The following is an 18,834-nucleotide window of genomic DNA, read 5'->3' on the forward strand; positions in this document are numbered from 1 at the left end:
CTTCATAATTGTTTTTAAGTTTTCTATTTGTTTTACATCAACCTTTAAACATCCTTACTTTTGTTCTTAAGCATTGCATAGCATTCATAAGTTTCAGATATTCGAAAGCAATTCCGTGTTCGTTGGGAGACGACTTAGGGTTACTTTAGCCCTATCTACTTTCTTGAATACTACTAGGCAATACTGAAGTTGCCTTGAAAAGTAGTATTAATTTGATAGCTTCAACTACAGCTTATCATATGTATAACGTCCTGGCAACTTATAGGGAATATTGACTGCCCTCACACATCAACACGAGGGTTTCCAATGTGTTTTGTGCTCACTTGCACACTTTCTGGAAAAGCTTCTCAGAAGGTCACTCATCCCTAAATTACTCCAGGCTAAGCACGCTTAACCATGAAGTTCTTATGGGTTAGGCTACCGAAAAGCAAATGCATTTGTTGATATGAGTAGCCAAATTAATTCCTTTAAGTTATCCTTCAACCTATAGTCTCATACCTATACAGTCTCTAGATCCCTCTCATTTCAATGTATGTTCGATTCTTCCATGTGCCCCTTCCATTGGAAGCCTGCCAGGAGCCGCTCCTTGTCTGTGCCTCTTGCACCGGCGATCCCTCCCGGCCCTCGTCAGTGCCTGGGTGTCACGGGATTTAATGATAAAGTATGAGAGAAAAATGAAGTAGATTTTTGGGATGGAATGAAGAGGTTTGTGTGAGAGAAAAGAGATGAATATTGTAATTGTGTGTGTGTGCGTAAAAATGAAGTGAAGAGAATATGGGTATTTATAGAGTTAAGGATGGAGAAAGTTGATGAATAAAAATAACATAATAAGTTGGTGGAAAATTTAGATGAAATAAAATGTAATAAAGAAAGTAAATAGTAAAAGTTAATGTGAAAAATAAGTGAAAGAAATAATATAAAAAAGTTAGTGGAGAAATTAGGTAAATTAAATATAGTGAATAGTAAAAGTTAATCTGAAAAATAAGTGAAAGAAATAATATAAAAGTTGGTGGAGAAAATAGATGAAATAAAATATAGTAAAAGTTGAAATGAAAATTGAATTAAAGAAATAATGTAAAAAGTTGATGGAGAAAGTAGGTGAAATAAAAAATAGTAAATAGTAAAAGTTAACGTAGAAAAATTAATATGAAAATGAGATAGAAAAAGTAAATGAAAAAAGTAAATGACGTGGAAGGTGATGTGAAGGGTGATGTGGATGATGATGTGGAGAGTGGGGTGTAAGAAGAAAAATATGTGGTGAGAAAGTAGAAAAGTGTGGGATTATTTTGGGCCATTGGCTAACGGTTAAAAAGTTAATTTGGGAGTACAAAGTATTTTTTTTTATTCTTATTTTTTTAATTTATTTTTGTGATAAATTTTATTTACACGGACAAAATTAGATATTGACAACGGAAAACCAGATTTGGGAAGAATGAAGAAGGAGGAGCAAGACATCAATTTACTTTCAAAATAGATGTTAAATAGGCTAAAATGACATTTTATTAATTATTCTTGTCAAGAAGTTAATGCTTGGAATTGAAAAATCCTACAAGCAAACCAACAAAGGCCTGCATGACATCTCAGAATTTGAATTCACTATTAAATTTTTGTATAATGTTTTGCTGTGTGTTTAAAATACTTCAAAATACACTAATATAGTTTGATTTTAATGTTTTAAAATATATGAAAAACAAATTAAAATACCAACGTGTATTTCTAATGATCAGCAGAAAACAGTAAAAAAAAAAAATCCAATAAAAAATCTGGACTACTAGAGTTAATTGGTAAATGGTAAGACAAAGGCTACTAGTTAATTGGTAAGTATGATACAACACAAGGCAAAGGAAAAGCTCACTCACAGCAACACAACAGTTCCTTCCTAGAGCCACAATGGCTAAAACAACATTAAAAACACCCTCCAAAGCCTTCAACCAACACCACATTGCAAAATACAATTAATTTTGCTGTTGATTTACCACATCAGAAATGTAATATATTTTAATTACAACAAATAAAATCCCTTGCCAGAGTATTAATTTCAGTGGCTATGTATGCCTGTTTTCAGTGGTCAAACTGCTGCTACCTCCACCCATACGATTTGATTCCCCAACCCTTGATGCCAAGGCAAGAACTTCTGGGGACATTTCCCAGCTTCCACTTTTTCTTCCCCAGCTTGATCTCCTGGGATGTATTCCACCACGATCACTCGTTTCATCCACTGTGGTTCTAATTTCTGGAGACAACTCACCGAATTCACCATCCTTAATAGCCAAACGCTCGTTTAATTGACCTTCAGAAGGATCAAGAGCAGTACCCATGTCCGCCCACACAGTTTTTCTTCCCATCTCTATGTCATCCACGGCTTTTCCCATACTCGGGCTCATAAACCCTCCACCAACTGATCGAACAGGTAATACTGGTTCCAGTGGCACCTGTTCATATTATGGGTATACAGGAAACAGAATGTAACACTGAATTAATCATAAAATAGTACTAATCGTAATCCTAACTAATTTATGTAACCAAATCATAATAAGAACATGAACATGTCCCAGAACATGGTATCACTATAATAGTTTTAGATATAGTGAGGAAGAGATAAAAGATTAATCACTGCAGTGCTCTTACAATGTATTGATGTATTATAAAACTTAAAAATGCTAAACTCTTATTCATAGTAATCATAATGCCAACAAATCGATACAAGGAAATATAGTAATCAATCCTATAATATAAGGAAACTAAAATTAGAGGATAATCTAAGATATTCTATAAGATATTTTCACATATATTAACAGCACCTTTTCCCTAAAATTGTTCTTTGATTGGGGAATGCTGGTGAAAAATATCTCTAAGAAATTATTGATTACTCCCCTGTTATAAGGGTTGGCCCGTCGATCATATCGGTATCTGAAGTTCTCATATGTGGTCTGTAACAGCAATGGACATATAAAGTTGTAAGTTCATTAGGATAGATTTTTAAAGTATGTGTAATGATTTTAAAAAGGAGTGATTACCTGATTTGTACTTATAAGATATAAATGAAAGGCAGTCAGGCCACCAACAAACCACATTGATATGAAAGTGTAAATTATCAACACTATGGAGGCTGGAGTTTTGATCATTGCCTTCCAAATTGTTGTCTCCTCTGACTCCATAATTCTTCTAATATAGACCCAACAAAATGCGAAAACATATATACAAAGTAGTGTAGTTGAGAAGACAAACATGAAGAAGAAGCGATAATTACGCTGCATAACAATTGTGCAAACATTCAGATACATAAAATATTCAAGAATAACATGCCAAATGATAACTGAAAAAGCCACTGAACCAGAACTATATATACAATTGAAAGGAAGATAAAGAAAAGGGTAATAAAGAATCCTCAAATGAAGAAAAGGAAATTAGAGTACAACAGAATATTAAGATACATCTTTTATATTAACTCTAAATTCAATGAAACCCAAAATTTGCGGTTTTTTCCATGAAAGTAAAGAGTTCCAGCAGTAGCAAATAGCACTTAGCACTTTTTGGGGAAGGGGTGTGTTCACTAGAAGCTAAGCATAATTGAATAGCATATCTCTTTATCATAATCAATAAATGACACCCACCCAGCAAGAATTGACCCTAGATTTCTTATATGAAATTCAGAAAACGCTCCTAAGTAAATTATAAAGAATGATCATATTAAATACGAAAGCACTCAAACCTTAAGGCAATTCCCCTTATGGACAATAAATACAAATCATCCACTAGGTCTCAATTAAAGCTGGACACTGTTCTACAAATTCACATCATTATTATGTATTGCCAAAGATACCATATATTTGTATAACCATATAAACCAACCGTGAGGTTCAAATTTTGATCGTCAAGGGCTGAACTAAATTTTGAAAATATAAAGTGCTGACAATAATTTACTAAAACATGCTATATTTTCCAGCACATCTCATGTACGAAATACAAACTATCTCAACAAATTCCAATCTGACAATAGAGATCATCCATCTCTTTAAATCCACAACTATTAGATTCTATTCATCTCAGATACCAAGCCACAGTTTCTGCCTGACATAGAAAATTCTATGGAACAGATTAAACATTAAAAGATCAATTTAGTCAAACAAAAGGTCTACTTACAAGCCCAATGCACTGCCCAACCCATGGACAATGGTGATCAAACCGTTCCACGCAGTTATTACAAATCGAGCAGTGAGAACATCGAGGAGGTCTGTAGAGCATGCAAGTATCACAGTACTTGACCTTAACAGTCATTCCATTGACCTCAACCTCCTTAATGCGAGGCAACCGCAATTGAGGAGTTTGACCAGCACCAACATCTAGACTACCATCAAAACCTTCTGGCTCTGGAGGATGTGCATTGCGTGGAATTATGCCAGGGTCTCGTCCAGATGTTAACAAGAGAAGAACTAACACCTAAAAATGATTATAACATAAGCATACAGTATGAAAGAATATACTTCAGAGCTCATAATACAGCAAATGCATAATGACCCCCTCCCAATAAATTGCATGATTTCAGCATAAAGAATTGAGAGATACACTTACCCAGATACACTTGCGTGTTAGAAAGATACACCAAACCTATGAGAAAACAAGTGTTCTTTGGTTTCCCAATAATTGTCATTGTCATTTTTGTTATCCTCTTGAGGAATTATCTGCAATTGCATCTTGGCTGTGATCACGTGTGGGTACCACAGTGTATGATTCATATTATCAGAATTGTGTTTCAAAGACTTGAGTTTTGGAGGTATGAATGGAAGCAACTATGGGTGCTTGATTTCAAATCATGTTCAGTTTTCTACGCTTAGTATTGGTTTAAGTTGATGTACTAAATAGGTTGCTTTAGCTTGTCTGTTTAGCTAAGTTTTTGCTTGAGGGCAGACAAAACTTCAAATTTAGAGTGTTTGATAGGTCTCTTGTATGCTAACATTTTCATGCATATCTTAGCATTTATCTTGCATTTCATAACTTAGACTTTGTTTTGACCACTTTTATGCTAATCTCAAAAGTCACTTGATTTAGATTTAGTGGTCTTAATCTTAGGACTTAATAATCTTATTGCATTAGATGTTTGTCCGTAGGTAAAGAAGACTTTCTAAAATTTGAGAAGAAATGTCGGAGGAACAAGTTAACTTTTGTGAAGCACACAAAGATGGAGCAAAAGGGCTCATCTTACCATGATATGTCATAATGTCCTCACTCAGCATGGAATCTCCAACGTGCTACAGCTGATTCTCTCACCTTACCACACTCAGCACGAGGGATGCTCACGCTTGGGTGAAATTAATATGGCAGTGAGGATGTGAAAAAAGGAATAACGGCCCAAGTGATAGGATTTGAACATTCTGATATAGTGGCTGAGAGAGTCTATCCTTGGCTTTCACTTCAAATTTCTTCATTTCTTAAAAAATTGGTAATTCCAATGTCTAGGAGTAGCAAACATTTCCTCAGAATTTTATATTTGAATTTTGGATGTCACAAGTTATAAATAGCCATCCTCATCCATGGTAAAATCACTTTTGATATATTGAAATTTCAGAGCAAGTTTTGGCAACTTTGTGTGTGTGAAGTTGTTAGGATATAAGGTAATAGGATATAATGGGTAATATGTGTAGAATAAAAGGAAACAGTTTAGGAATTAGTTGGAGTTTGGATAGTTGGTTAGGGGGCCTTTATAAGAAGGCAGGGAGCTCTAGTTTCAGGAGACTTTTGATAATCTTGTAGATTGAGCTTTGGCTCTTTGTGAAGGGGAAACCCTTGGAGGAGGGAGTGCTCTCCTATTCTTGTATTCTTTGGTTACAACAATAATATAGTTGTTCTGTTTCCAGTAATCTGGTGAGTGAGTGTGCTGTTTTTGAGTGATAGTTAGACTTCTTGACTAAAGAAGCCTAACAAATTGGTCTGACCTGTCGGATCGAAGTGGGGGTGAAGGATCAAGAAGCTGCCAGATCATTGGGAGAGAAGCGTGATGGAGGAAAGAATGAATATTGTGGAAGGAAGAATCAATACTTTGGAGAGGTGGGCCAGTGAACATAAAAGGGAGCTAGAAGAATGGAGAAGAAAATATATGTAAAGAGGAAGGCAATGATGAAAACTGTGATGGAGACATTGGTGTGGCTACAGCTGAGAATGTTGCAACAGCTGCTGTTTTTAATGGAGATAGTGTGGTAGGCCGTGGTGTGTATGTCAAACCAGTGAAGAAGGGGGAAGAATTGTTGAGGCCTAGGGTTAAAACTATGGTGTCAAGGAGCAACCCAGTTGAGGTTGTTTACAAAGCAAGAGAGGAACTTCTACAAGACATCAAGAAAGGCAAGAAATTTTCTGAAGGCGAGTACTTGGCTAATGATGAAGAGAAGAAGGAAGAAAGATGTCCACAGGGCAGTAAACTAGATGAAGAACAACTTTTCCCGTGGGTTGAAGGAGTGGAGTTGTCCATAATTGAAGGGAATGGCACCCAGGGTCAAACAACAAGAGCAGCAGATGTTTTTGAAATTCAGAACATCAAAGGATCAACAAAGGTTCACCCAACAGGCAATAATATGGAAGAAAATGTAGTCCAAGAGTTCAAGACCTGGCAACAAAAACTCAAGAACCTTGCTTGGAAAAATCTGGCAACAACTCTACTAAGGATAGTTGAAGGGAACAGGAGAAGCATGCTATGTGAGAGTTGGGCAGCAGTAACACAAATTGGGAGTGTGGCAATTTTACGCGAGAATTTGAAAATAGATGGAGGTAACCCTGTGAATCATTCAAATCTGGTTGGATCTTCATTTAATTTTCCTGGAACTAGATTTAGTAATGATATGTGGTTGAAGAAAGTTTTTCGCTTTCAACCATTCTCTAGTTATAATGTTAAATATAGTTTTGTTGGAAATAAGGGTGCAGCAACTGCCGAAAGGGTTGTTGCTACAAGAACTGATGAAGTCAGAGATGTGAATTTAAGGATTTCACAAAATTGGGATAAAAGAATCCAGGAAGAGTGGAAGTCATTGGAGGAGGATTTGCCACCACCAAAGCCTCCAGACCTAAACTGTAGGGCAGTAGCTAGTGGGGTCCCTTCTTATGATGAAGATGAGCCATGGGAACAAGCATTATTGTACCAACCTTGAGGACAAGGTTGTTTTGCGGCAGGATGTAATGTTAAGATATAAGATAATAGGATATAATGGATAATGTGTGCAAAATAAAAGGAAACAGTTTAGGAATTAGTTTGTTAGGATATAAGGTAATAGTATATAATGGGCAATGTGTGCAGAATAAAAGGAAACAGTTTAGGAATTAGTTGGAGTTTGGTTAGTTGGTTAGGGGGCCTTTATAAGAAGGCAGGGAGCTCTAGTTTCAGGAAACTTTTGATAATCTTGTAGGTTGAGCTTTGGTTCTTTGTGAAGGGGAAACCTTTGGAGGAGGGAGTGCTCTCCTATTCTTGTATTCTTTGGTTACAATAATAATACAGTTGTTCTATTTCCAGTAATCTGGTGAGTGAGTGTGTGTTGTTTTTGAGTGATAGTTAGACTTCTTGACTAAAGAAGCCTAACAGAAGTAGATTATAGAGTTTTATCTTATTTCTTAGGAGTCAACCAGTGATTCAACATTAGGAGGTTTTCTTAGGGAAGCATGGAGTAATCTCTACTTCAACAAGTGGCACACCTTTCTCTATTCCTTCCTAAGGCTTCTGACAGTTTATCTTTTATTCTTTCTTCATCCGTCCATTTCATACTTGTGTTCATATAAAGTTATTATGTTGATATAATCTTGTGATTGGAATCATTGACTCTAAGATGAGCATGAAGTCATTTCATGAGATCACTATGGGAAGAAATTCAACTCTATTTTAATTCATGTTCATAAGCCTATACTTTTCCTATTAAAATATGCATATCACTAGCCAAACTCCTCATTGCTTGGGTTCAATGTAATGAAACTAAACTCCATGCAGTCTCGGTGAGCTAAAGTATAACAACTAAGAAACCTTGTGCTGACGATATTTGGTGGTTTGTTAGTCATCCTTAAATTCTTCTCTTACGTAAGCTCCATTGCTAAGATAACTAATGAATGAGGGTTTGAAAAATGGAAGTTAGACACTTTCTTGGATGACCATTGTTTACAAATATAAACTATTTCGATTAATAGCTTGTGATACATGCATGGATGTTGTTTTTTATAACTCATAATGACTGTGTTGTGTTGTTCTAACTTCTAATTCAGAAACAACAGCCTATTTACAGTGCAGAGAGAAGAGCATATGGAGAACTATATGGTATTTGGTGAGTCATGGAACCTGATGAATACCCAATATTCAGTCCCAGCTCAACATTCAATAGGAACTATTGTTCCCATTCTTTCCCTCTACACCAAATGTAATGACAATGTACTTCCCATCTCCTTCGCTGTTACATACACCTTACTTAGAGAGAACTCTCAAGAGCAATTTATCTTCAATTAGATTAAAAGGTTTTCACAAAAACATGGACGATACTGTTCTATAGCAGAATCCTATATATGCTGATATTTCGCATCTGTAGTTAGAACTTAGACCAAAACTTGGATACTTAATGGGAAATCACCATAATTGATATGGAAACAATTGTATTCGCCATGGCCAGTTTTCAGAAAGGCTCTCTTACAGCTATGCCGTAATGTGCTTACCATCATTATGCTATCAGATAAAGGAGGAGAATATTTGCTCAAACTTCTCTTCATCATATCTGTTTCCCCTTCAAATAAAATATTTTCTCTAATATAAACAAAAAATGACATAATGCAGAATACTTGGCTTGGTCATGGATTCCATTTCTTGGCCAGGAGAAACAGTCTGCTAGTAGTACTAGTTGATCATTAGATTCATTATGGTCCTGGCTAGTTTTCTTTTATTTATTATTCAAATAAACAAATGAGTAAAGGGACATCAACCAAGTTGTATTCCATTCAGAAATTAGAAGTTAACTGATAGAACTGATATCAGAACAGAACAGAAAGATATTCTTTTATTGCTATCTGTACTCTAATCCCGTACCAACATAGTAGGGAATAGAAACAAGGAACAAGATGAGTTTTGTACAACAATACAACTGAGGGTATTTGAGAAAACCCCACTCTCCACAATCCTTCTCACTAAACCCAAAAAACTGTCCACTCTCCTCACTAATAAGACTATTTATAATAGTTTTTTACAGCTATTTAATTACAACTGTACTAACTACCTTGTCTTTTCCTTCTTTTGTAAATTATACCGAACCTATCATTAACTAATCCCGACTTTTAGCTTACTTCAAACAAGCATGTGTGAGTGGCAACATAGAGAAATGTTTCTCAAGATTATAAATAAAGTGCCAAATCAATACAGCTGAACAATATAGGGTCAAAGAAAAAAATTGTATGCTTGGTGTACGTTTGTATGCATATAAGAAGCAAAGAAAGAGAATCTCACATAAATTGTGAATATAATAGCAATGGCCATTATGGTCATCCCCAAGTGATCAGAAAAATCATTTATTAGTTTTCTGGCAACATAGACACAGAAAACTGCAACAGGAGCAGCAATAAGAAAAATTGTCAGGGCCAACGATCTTGCATCTGGTCCAAATATGAACCTGCCCTGAAGTACAAATTTCTGCAGGAAATGGATGAAAACGATGAATATGCATTTTCACAGAACCAAAACAAAGAGAGCAACAGCACATTTAAAATAAGATTACAGCATTGGCCACTAACATAGTACTATTCATTTTGGGTTCTGTGGAAAAGACAATCTACGAAAAGCAAATGCAAGATATAAACTACTAGCACATCTATCACAATAAAGAATTAGTCATACAAATAATGTATATGACAGCAAGTACTGCCAAAACTCGGTGACAAGGGTTCAACATAGGTTCAATATATCATCTTAAAAAATAACCAGCAACTACTTTCTACTTATCCTTGTCATAACCTCGCTTATTATGCTTTCTCAAAACATTTTAGGTTCTGTTTGGATAAATTTAATTATAAATACTTATAAGAGGAAAGTAAAAAGGTAAAAAATGAATTGAGCTTTCTAGAAAGCTAAGTCAACTTGTACACTTAAATCATATAAAAACTCTTTACAAACTTCTCCAAAGCAAAAGTTATGGTATATAGGGTCTATTTGGACAAATTTATCCACACAAACATTCATGGAAAAAGACAATGAAAGAGAAAACTGAAATAAAATTCTTCATAATCAAATGCATAAGTCAGACTACATCTTTTAGAGAATCCAACATGAACGAGTTTCTACAAATTAACTTAAGTCAAAATCCATTTCATCTTTTATGTTCTTTTCTGAAACGCGTTTATGAAGAAACTGATGTAAACAGGCTCACAAGTTTATTTTCCCTTATGAAAAAGTTTACCGCATCTATAAAAAAGTTCATCCAAACAAGGTCTATGATTCAAGCACCAAAGCACAGGGTTTTCAGCACCCTCCACGGTTCAAATTCATCTTCCAAGCCAATACTTCCCCCTCAACAGAAAACCGGTTTCCACCAAAAGAAAACACCAAACAATCACAGTAAAAAAAAAAAATCACAATTTTAAGAAAGAACGGTGATTAACTACAAAATAGGAAACACAACAGAACGCTGCGGTGACAAACTTCATAACAATTCCAAAACAATAAACTTTAAATAAATAATAAAACACCCAACAGAGAACTCACATTGCTCCCCTTCCAGGCTTGGTAGACCAGCAAATCTCCGGATCCCGCACCCGGATCCGAACGTTGGGGCGGAGGCACCACGTACATATCTTACCCACAACAAACAAACCAAAGCAAGAAAAAAAAAATCACACTTTATTAAAAAAGAGAAGAAGAAAACGGTGAGAGAGGTAGAAGTGAATCTAAGTATGGGAGATGGAAAACATGGCGGAGAAAAGGGAAGAAGCAGCAGGGGCGAGCTGAGCAATGTGGAATGCAATGAATGCAAGGGAAGTAAAGTAAAAGTGAGGGTTTCTATTTCTTTTGTGTTGTGATGTTTTGATGGGTTGAGGAAGCAAGAAGGGGATTCCCTTTACATTTGACTATTGGTGTGACAGTATAAATGTCTGTGCTTTACAGAGTGTAGAGCCTGACGTGGCTTGTGTGAAAGGGAAAAGTGGTGCGTTTTGGAGCATGAATCGGGCCTTGTTCTTTACTGTTATCAGGTATATGCTTAATCCTTCAGGTAAACTTAGACAAAGTTTTGTGTGATTTTAGGAAGATGATAATATGAAAAGATTTTTTTTTCACCAAAACATTTTAATCAAATTTTAATATATTATGTTATTTATTTGTTGAAAGTCTCCCATCGACTAGAAATAAGATCAATTTATAATATATATAAGTAAGATGCAAACCTCATCTTATAACCCTGAGTTAGACTTATATCCACTTTCGCAATTCTCACTTTACAAGTTAATTTTGTTTGAAAGATTAAATTAGGATTATTATTAATTATAGAATAATTTTAAACTAATTAATAATGATACTGATATTAAATTATTCTCAAAATATTTATTTTATGATATTTTCAGTGACTGGTGGAAGAAAATGTTCCTCATGTATAGGTTGTTAGAACATTTCTTTGGCTTTTTGGTTGAAGAAGATGTTTTTATTCTTTAAAAGTGGGCTTTGATCTTTAAAAGTGGGTTTTGGTCAAAGATTTTCAAATCTCTGATGTATTTGTCTTCCCCTCTTATTTTCTTTTTAATTTTGTTGAGTTTCATCGTATAAAATAAGATATTTTAATTTTCTAAAGATAAAAGATAATATGGATGACCTATCATTCATTTTTTTTTTAAAACAATGTCTTGTTCCATTAATGTAAAATGGATATTCTTATTAATTTATGTAATTAAACCAAATTGATTGTTTTATTACATTATTATAGGTATGGCTAATAATATTGGGAAAAAAATTAAAAATATGAATAGTTTTATTTGTTTTTATTACACAACATTAGAATTAATTTTCATAACTTTATTTCATTGTATATTATTAGTTTTAAAATATAGTATGTACAATATCTGATTTTCCTTTTTAGCCATTAGAAGTAATGCATATTCTATTTTTTAAAATTATTTACATATAATAATATGTAATGAAAAAAATTATGAGAATTGATTCGAATGTTGTATGATAAAAAAAATAAGAATATTCATGTTTGTATCAATTAATTTATTGTGACTAACTCATAAAATAAGTATATAAGTATAAATTATTAATTTTAAATAATATATATATATAAGTATAAATTGGATTGTGTAGATATCTAATTCATTACATTCATTATTATTAATTTTTATATAAATAATATTAACAAATGTATTTATGCTTCAGTTACCGTGTATTAATATAATATATGATGAATAAATAATTAATCTGATTAAATAATAAATTATTGTTATTATTATGTTGATTTAATATAATAATAAATTTTTATTAAATGTTATTTTATAATAAATTTTATAACATCTAAAAGTCTTATAAATACATATATTATTTTTTCAAAAAAATAAAATCAGATTAACATACTTATTACTGTATTTATAAATCTTAAAAAAAACAAATTAAACGTCTTGAAGAATATTTTGCAAATTATCACTCAAATCTCATATCCAAAAGTTTGTACTCTGAATTTAAGTAAAAACTATTTTGTTGGATAAATTGTACTTAGAAATAATATATTTAATAATAAAAAAGAGTTTTAGGTATACAAAACTATATTCCTCATTTAATATTATAGTCCATGGGAATAGATGCATAACCACTCTCCCACTTTAGTATACAATTAGCTTCTAAAGTACACCACGTTGAAAGTGGCCCATTCTTTCTTCTCTGGTCTCTATAATGTAAAAGAATGACTAATATCTCTATCAATTTAGAATTATAATTTTAATTACTCAATTTAAATATAATTTTATATATATTATTATATAAAGAAGAATTTTTCAATTTTACCCTTTAGTTATTTTTTAAATTAAAATAATTATTTTACCTATTTAATCTTTAAATAACTGTTTTTTTTTAATTTAACTATTATTTTAAATTTACATAACTATTTATATTAAAAAAATTCTAATAAAATTAAAATTATTTAAACATACTTTTATAATTAATAATAATAATTTTATTATTATAAAAATAATATACTTACATGTGGTTTACTATATAATGTAACTTTAAAATATATTTTATGAAATATAAAACTATAAAATCATACCCNAAATTCATTTATTTAAAAGGAAGTAAAAACTAATAACATTGCAAAACATATTATTAAAGTTTCAATAACGCCAAAAATAAAATATAATATTAGTTAAAAAAGTAACGTAAAATATATATATATATATATATATATATATATATATATATATTTAAACATTATACATAAGATAAACATATTACAACAAAATCACCAAACACTTTATGCAATACACTATTATGAATGAATCGTCTGGACTTAGAATAATGTCAAGCTATGGCAAATTATACACTTGTGGTGGCTTCTATTGCTTTGCAAAGTCATTGCCAAGAGATTTCACCCTACCACACTCACAAGGTCAGCTTGTTTCACGCCTTGGATCATATTAGAACCATTTAAGACTAAGATTTCTTGTTACTCTCACTACATGTGTCAAACCCTCACCAACAACTCCGAAAGGGTCCAAAAACCCCAAAACAACCTAAAGAATGTTCAAAACGGTTATTTAGAACCCCAAATTTGATATTTCCAAAACCTGAAAAAAAAAAAACAAAATTAGAGCAGTAGCGCTCAGTGCGCAAATGCCGGCACTCAAGCCCTAGCCTTTATTTGCCTAGCACTCAACGCTAGAAACTGGTGCTCAACACCCACGAAATAGAAAGGTAGCGCCCAAGCGTTGGAGGACTAGCGCTCAATGCCATGACAGTAGCTCAAACTTGAAAAATCAGACTTGGGACACTTCACTCCCAACTTCTAAAGACCCCTAGGACCTTCTAGACCTTAGTAAAACTTACTGTAACTCACAACTTGACCCTTTAAAACCTAAATTCATTTCTACAAGCCACCCAATTTCAATTCTACATTTCAAACTTTCAAACCAGTTTACAACCTGCATAAACAAGTCTAAATACACTTGCTAGCACTCTCTAAAACCTCATATTTGTCGCAATTATCCTACTTTCCATTTATAACCCTTGAAACCTCCAAAATTGAGTAAAACTCAACTTATGAAGACATTAACACTTCCATAACAAATTTTACTGGTTTTAGCAGCTAAACAAGTCCTAATAGGTATAACAATAAACCTCAAACCTTCCAAAATAGTTTATACTTACTACTCCAAAATCTTACTACTATAAACCCCTTTTTACACAAAAACACTTGAAAACTTCAACTAGAAACTCTCCTTATACTACAAAATAGTTTTCAACCATCTAATCTTCCTAACATGTCCCAATTCACCTCATGACAGTACCTAAACAACAATTTCCTCACATGAACCCCAAATTCTCAAGCTCACACCTTTAAACCCCTAATTTTAGGCTTAAAACTCGATAATTTAACCAAACCTCACTCTAACCAATTGAATTCAGTTTTCAAACATCAAAACAACATTATCATACACAATCATGATAGCATAGAACATCAATTTCATACCATTCCAGTGATACACACATCATACAATCAAATATCAATATTTAAGCATATGAAAATTTACACTACTATCACAAACCCATTCAAGTCATCATATTATTTTCATGAATACTAATTTAGCACAACAAACATAATCTAAACAAGTTTTAACTTCCCTTACCTTGCAATAATTGTCCAACTCAAATAAACGTTCTGTCGATTGTTTGAAACGCAAGGAATCTCTAGATAAACCTACGAGACACCAAATTAGAAACAAACAGAATCCTTAGAACTCTAGATGAACTAAATGACCAAGAGAAGCACGATTATACATGTAGCAATACAAGATTCTTCTAAAAACAGATTAGGAACGAGAGAGGAAAAATGAATCGAAACTTACTTGTTCTATTCTTAAAATTGATTGGCTAGATTTGTACACTTTGACATCGTGATCATCTAGATACCTCTTGATCGTCAAACAAATGACTTAGGAACAAAAACACTTGGAGAGAAAGTAAAAAACTCTAGAAAAATGGTTTCTATAAAAACGGTACATTTTAAAATAATGAAACACGTTTATAACAAAACTATTTATAACCAAACCATTTAATATTTCAATAACAAATCTCACTATTTTTAAACTATCATCACTTCTAAAATACCATTTTCTAGAATTTTAAAAAAACACAAGAACAACAATTTAATACTTATATATAACAAATTAAATAACAAAATAAAATATTAAAAAAATAAAAATATAACATGAAGTTAAAAATAACACATAAAACAATAGTACTGCATATAATATTATAAAGTAAAAACTATGATACAAAAATTTTACAAAATATATTTCTACAGTCTTACAAATTTATTCAAAATTATGAGTAATAATAAAATAATAACTATTTTTTGAAATGCAAGATAGAAACTTATATTTATTTTCCATTTGGTCAAAATAGAAAATGGAAATGTTTTTTCATTGCATAGTGCATATATAATATATTAGTAAAAGAAAAACTGTGTTTTCGTTCTCTATAACTTAACAGTCACAAAATATATATTTCCCTTTTATTCATCAACGATAAAAAAAAAAAAGGACAAAAGTTAAAATAATGTTAGGAAACGAAACTTGGTTGGTTTTAAAAAGTTGATGGTGTGAATAGGAACAATGTGGTGCAAATAATATAATACAAAATATTTTACACGTAGGTTTTTGGGCCACGCGGTATTAGAGGATTGGGCCCGACAATATCCTGGTTTCTCTTCGTCACCTTCTGTCTTTCTTCTTCTCAAACAGGATACATCATAAGCAAAAGTAAAATATTCAGTGTTCAGTGTTAGATTTGGCGATTCTGCAAACCATGGATGCCCAGTTGCCGAACATGAAAAAATGGATTGTGATTTATCCTGTTTACATCAATTCCAAAAAAACAATGGCAGAAGGACGACGAATCGCGGTCGCCAAAGCTTGCGAAAACCCTACTTGTGCCGAAATCGGTGATTGCTGTAGCTATCTCAAGCTTCCTTTTGCAATTGAGGTTTGTTAATTTTGAATATTTTACTCATCTCTATTTTAATCTCTGCAAAGTTTATTAATATATAGAAAATTGCAGATAGACAAGGCGTACCCTCGCGATTTCATGCAAAGAGGGCGCGTGAGGGTGTTGCTGAAGACGGAAGATGGGACACTCATTAACCCCTCCATCTCGTCCCGTAAGATTTAATTTTTCAACCCATATGAATTTCTGTCAGTATGTTGCTTTGAATCAGATCTGGCTATGGTGGTATCCATGTACTGTAGTTATACTTGGAATTAATATTTCTAAAACTCATACTTTGGTCAGTCGTTGGCATTGAAGAATTGTTTATGACAAACTTCCAAGTCATGTTGGTAATTTGCATCTATTTCCTGCCAAGAGTAAAATATGTTTCAATTAAATATGTTGAGAATAGAAAAATCACATTTAGGATGTAAAGGTTATTACTGTTAGCTTCACAAAATCATATTTGATACGGGAAAATCGTCTATTAATTATCCAATAACCTCATGTTCCAAATGTATGTATGTGTGTTAATTGTCCAATAACCTCATGTTTCAAGAGAAAATCTATATTTTTTGGTAGTTTAATAACTCAATGGGCACTTCAAACCATAACTTCAGCTCAATGGTGGGATTCATATGTTGATGATCATCGAGAAATACCAAGGTTTTTCTATTGGAGTATTGAGTTTGACTTTTTTTATCTAGTGTAGTAATTTGAATTTATGAAATTGATTTTATAATCAGGTACCTATGGCTTGTATAATATGTTAATTAATTTTATATAGGTCTGTAATGAGAAAATAGATTGTTTATTGTAAATGACCATGAATAATGTGTTGTTTGTGATGACTAATTCAGAATTGAACAAGAAGGATGTTAGGAAAAATTGTCTATAACATTGATGATCTTGCTTTTGTTCATGAATGGACTGTGGAGGAGAATGGAACAAATTTAGATTTGGATGCTTCAAATGTGGACATCTTAGCTAAAGTTGGAGAAGATGTTAGTGGTGCTGCACCTATGGGTGATTTGGAGGTTCCTCCAATTACTTAATGGTGTAGGCGGCAGAGATGACATTAACGAATATGAAGATGATGAGGACGAGGATGACTATTTTGATTTTAATATGAATGATTTCCTTGGATAGTTTGTTTGCCTAAAATAACTATGAATTTGTTAGTTATTATGAGTAATTTTATCACATGTCATTCTACTTATAGTTCTGCTATGTATGGGATCTTAATATTTATAATTTGTTTTCATATGCTCAACTCTTACTGGTGGAGTTACAATCTTTTGTCCACCATCGGATACTCCTACTACTATCCTTGAGTTTGACAATATTGAGTGGGTGAGCTGGAACATGTGGAAAGCAATCACAGAATAAATATGTGGGGAGGTAATGAGTGATAGAAATGCAGGAAAAGAGTTTGCTACGTAATTGGGCAAAGAATTCTTCTCTAAGTTGAGGAGTCCTACGCTTTGGTTTACGTCTATTTCATATTCTCAGTTTCTTTGCTAATCTCTGTTAACTGCTATTACTGCTTCATTTCTGGTTTTACTGTTTTTGGATGATGTTAATGAATAACGATGATATTTTTTGTAATGCATGTTTGGAAACGGTTACTTTTTTGAGCCTTAATTTCTCTGACATTACAAATGCCATTTCGTTGTTTATTTTTTTGGTTGTAAACACCACGTGTCAAATTGATGAGAAAATTATCCTCTTGTAATTGGATAGAAACTGACTATAAAAAGTCTAATGTTTTCATTTTGGGCGTGCTTGTTTTACAGGAAAGCAACTAATGTTACGGGTTGCAGAGATGGTGCCTAGGCATCATGGAAGAACCAAGAAGCAAGAGACTGCATCAACATCAACTACTGGACCTTCCCAAAAATCTGGAAAGGGTGGGAAAAAGAGGAGATAGTTTATGTTTCAAACGTTGTTGTACATTTTTGAGTGTTTTGTCAGATGTACTTTCTATGATATGATCAACTACCCCAACCAAGTTAAAAAATGTAGGCATTCTTACAATCGGGCCTCTATTTTGCTTATTGGACAATTTTTTTCACAGCCCTTCATTTGGGAGGGGTGGGACTAGGGATGGCAAAAAAAACCTTGTACCTACTTCGGGTATTTAGTATTTGCGGGTAAGAGGTACCCGCAGGTAGCGGATATTCTAATATCCGCTTGTTAACGGGTCGGGTTCGGGTATCACATTATTTATATTGGTAGATACCCGTTATCCGTTTAAAAAATAAAATTATAATTTTTATTAATAGGTTTTCTGTTTAAAACATAAAATTATAACTTTAACTATTCTAACGGTTGAATTAGGTTTCCATCTAATGTGAAAATGGGTCAAAGCCTAAATTTTTGTAGGGTTTTCTTCCTCAGAATAAGGAAAAAAGAGTTGCCCCCATTTAGTTAGGGTTTTCTTCCTCAGAATAAGGAAAAAAGAGGTGTCCCATTTCTTCTAGTTAGTTGCAGTGCTATCACACGCTGTAAATCCTTGCTTGATCATGTGCAGTTGTCTAGCCTCAATGATCGTTGAAACGTGGAGGCATCAGGATCAGAAGCAGAGAGGTTCAGCGTCTGGCAGCCTGAGGTAATGAGTGAGTCCCTTAGGGAAGTGAAGACGGGGACGA

At 33.1% G+C, this 18,834-nt stretch overlaps 2 protein-coding genes across 2 annotated transcripts; one reads left to right on the forward strand and one right to left on the reverse strand.

Moving 5' to 3' along the window:
* Window positions 1–1,777: 1,777 nt before the first annotated feature.
* On the reverse strand, window positions 1,778–11,105 carry LOC106772429 (probable protein S-acyltransferase 7). Its single transcript, XM_014658827.2, has 6 exons — window positions 10,706–11,105; window positions 9,455–9,637; window positions 4,144–4,440; window positions 3,018–3,251; window positions 2,802–2,930; window positions 1,778–2,432 (listed from the first exon to the last, which is right to left on the reverse strand). The coding sequence occupies exons 1-6, from the start codon at window positions 10,790–10,792 to the stop codon at window positions 2,046–2,048; spliced, it is 1,317 nt and encodes a 438-aa protein (XP_014514313.1). The 5' UTR covers window positions 10,793–11,105; the 3' UTR covers window positions 1,778–2,045.
* Window positions 11,106–15,926: 4,821 nt separating this feature from the next.
* LOC106765416 (signal recognition particle 19 kDa protein-like) lies at window positions 15,927–18,220 on the forward strand. Its single transcript, XM_014650034.2, has 3 exons — window positions 15,927–16,180; window positions 16,256–16,355; window positions 17,980–18,220. Exons 1-3 carry the CDS (start codon window positions 16,004–16,006, stop codon window positions 18,111–18,113), a joined length of 411 nt encoding a protein of 136 aa, XP_014505520.1. The 5' UTR covers window positions 15,927–16,003; the 3' UTR covers window positions 18,114–18,220.
* Window positions 18,221–18,834: the final 614 nt, after the last annotated feature.

Source organism: Vigna radiata, chromosome 1 (assembly GCF_000741045.1).
Source record: "Vigna radiata var. radiata cultivar VC1973A chromosome 1, Vradiata_ver6, whole genome shotgun sequence".
Lineage (NCBI taxonomy): Eukaryota > Viridiplantae > Streptophyta > Magnoliopsida > Fabales > Fabaceae > Vigna > Vigna radiata.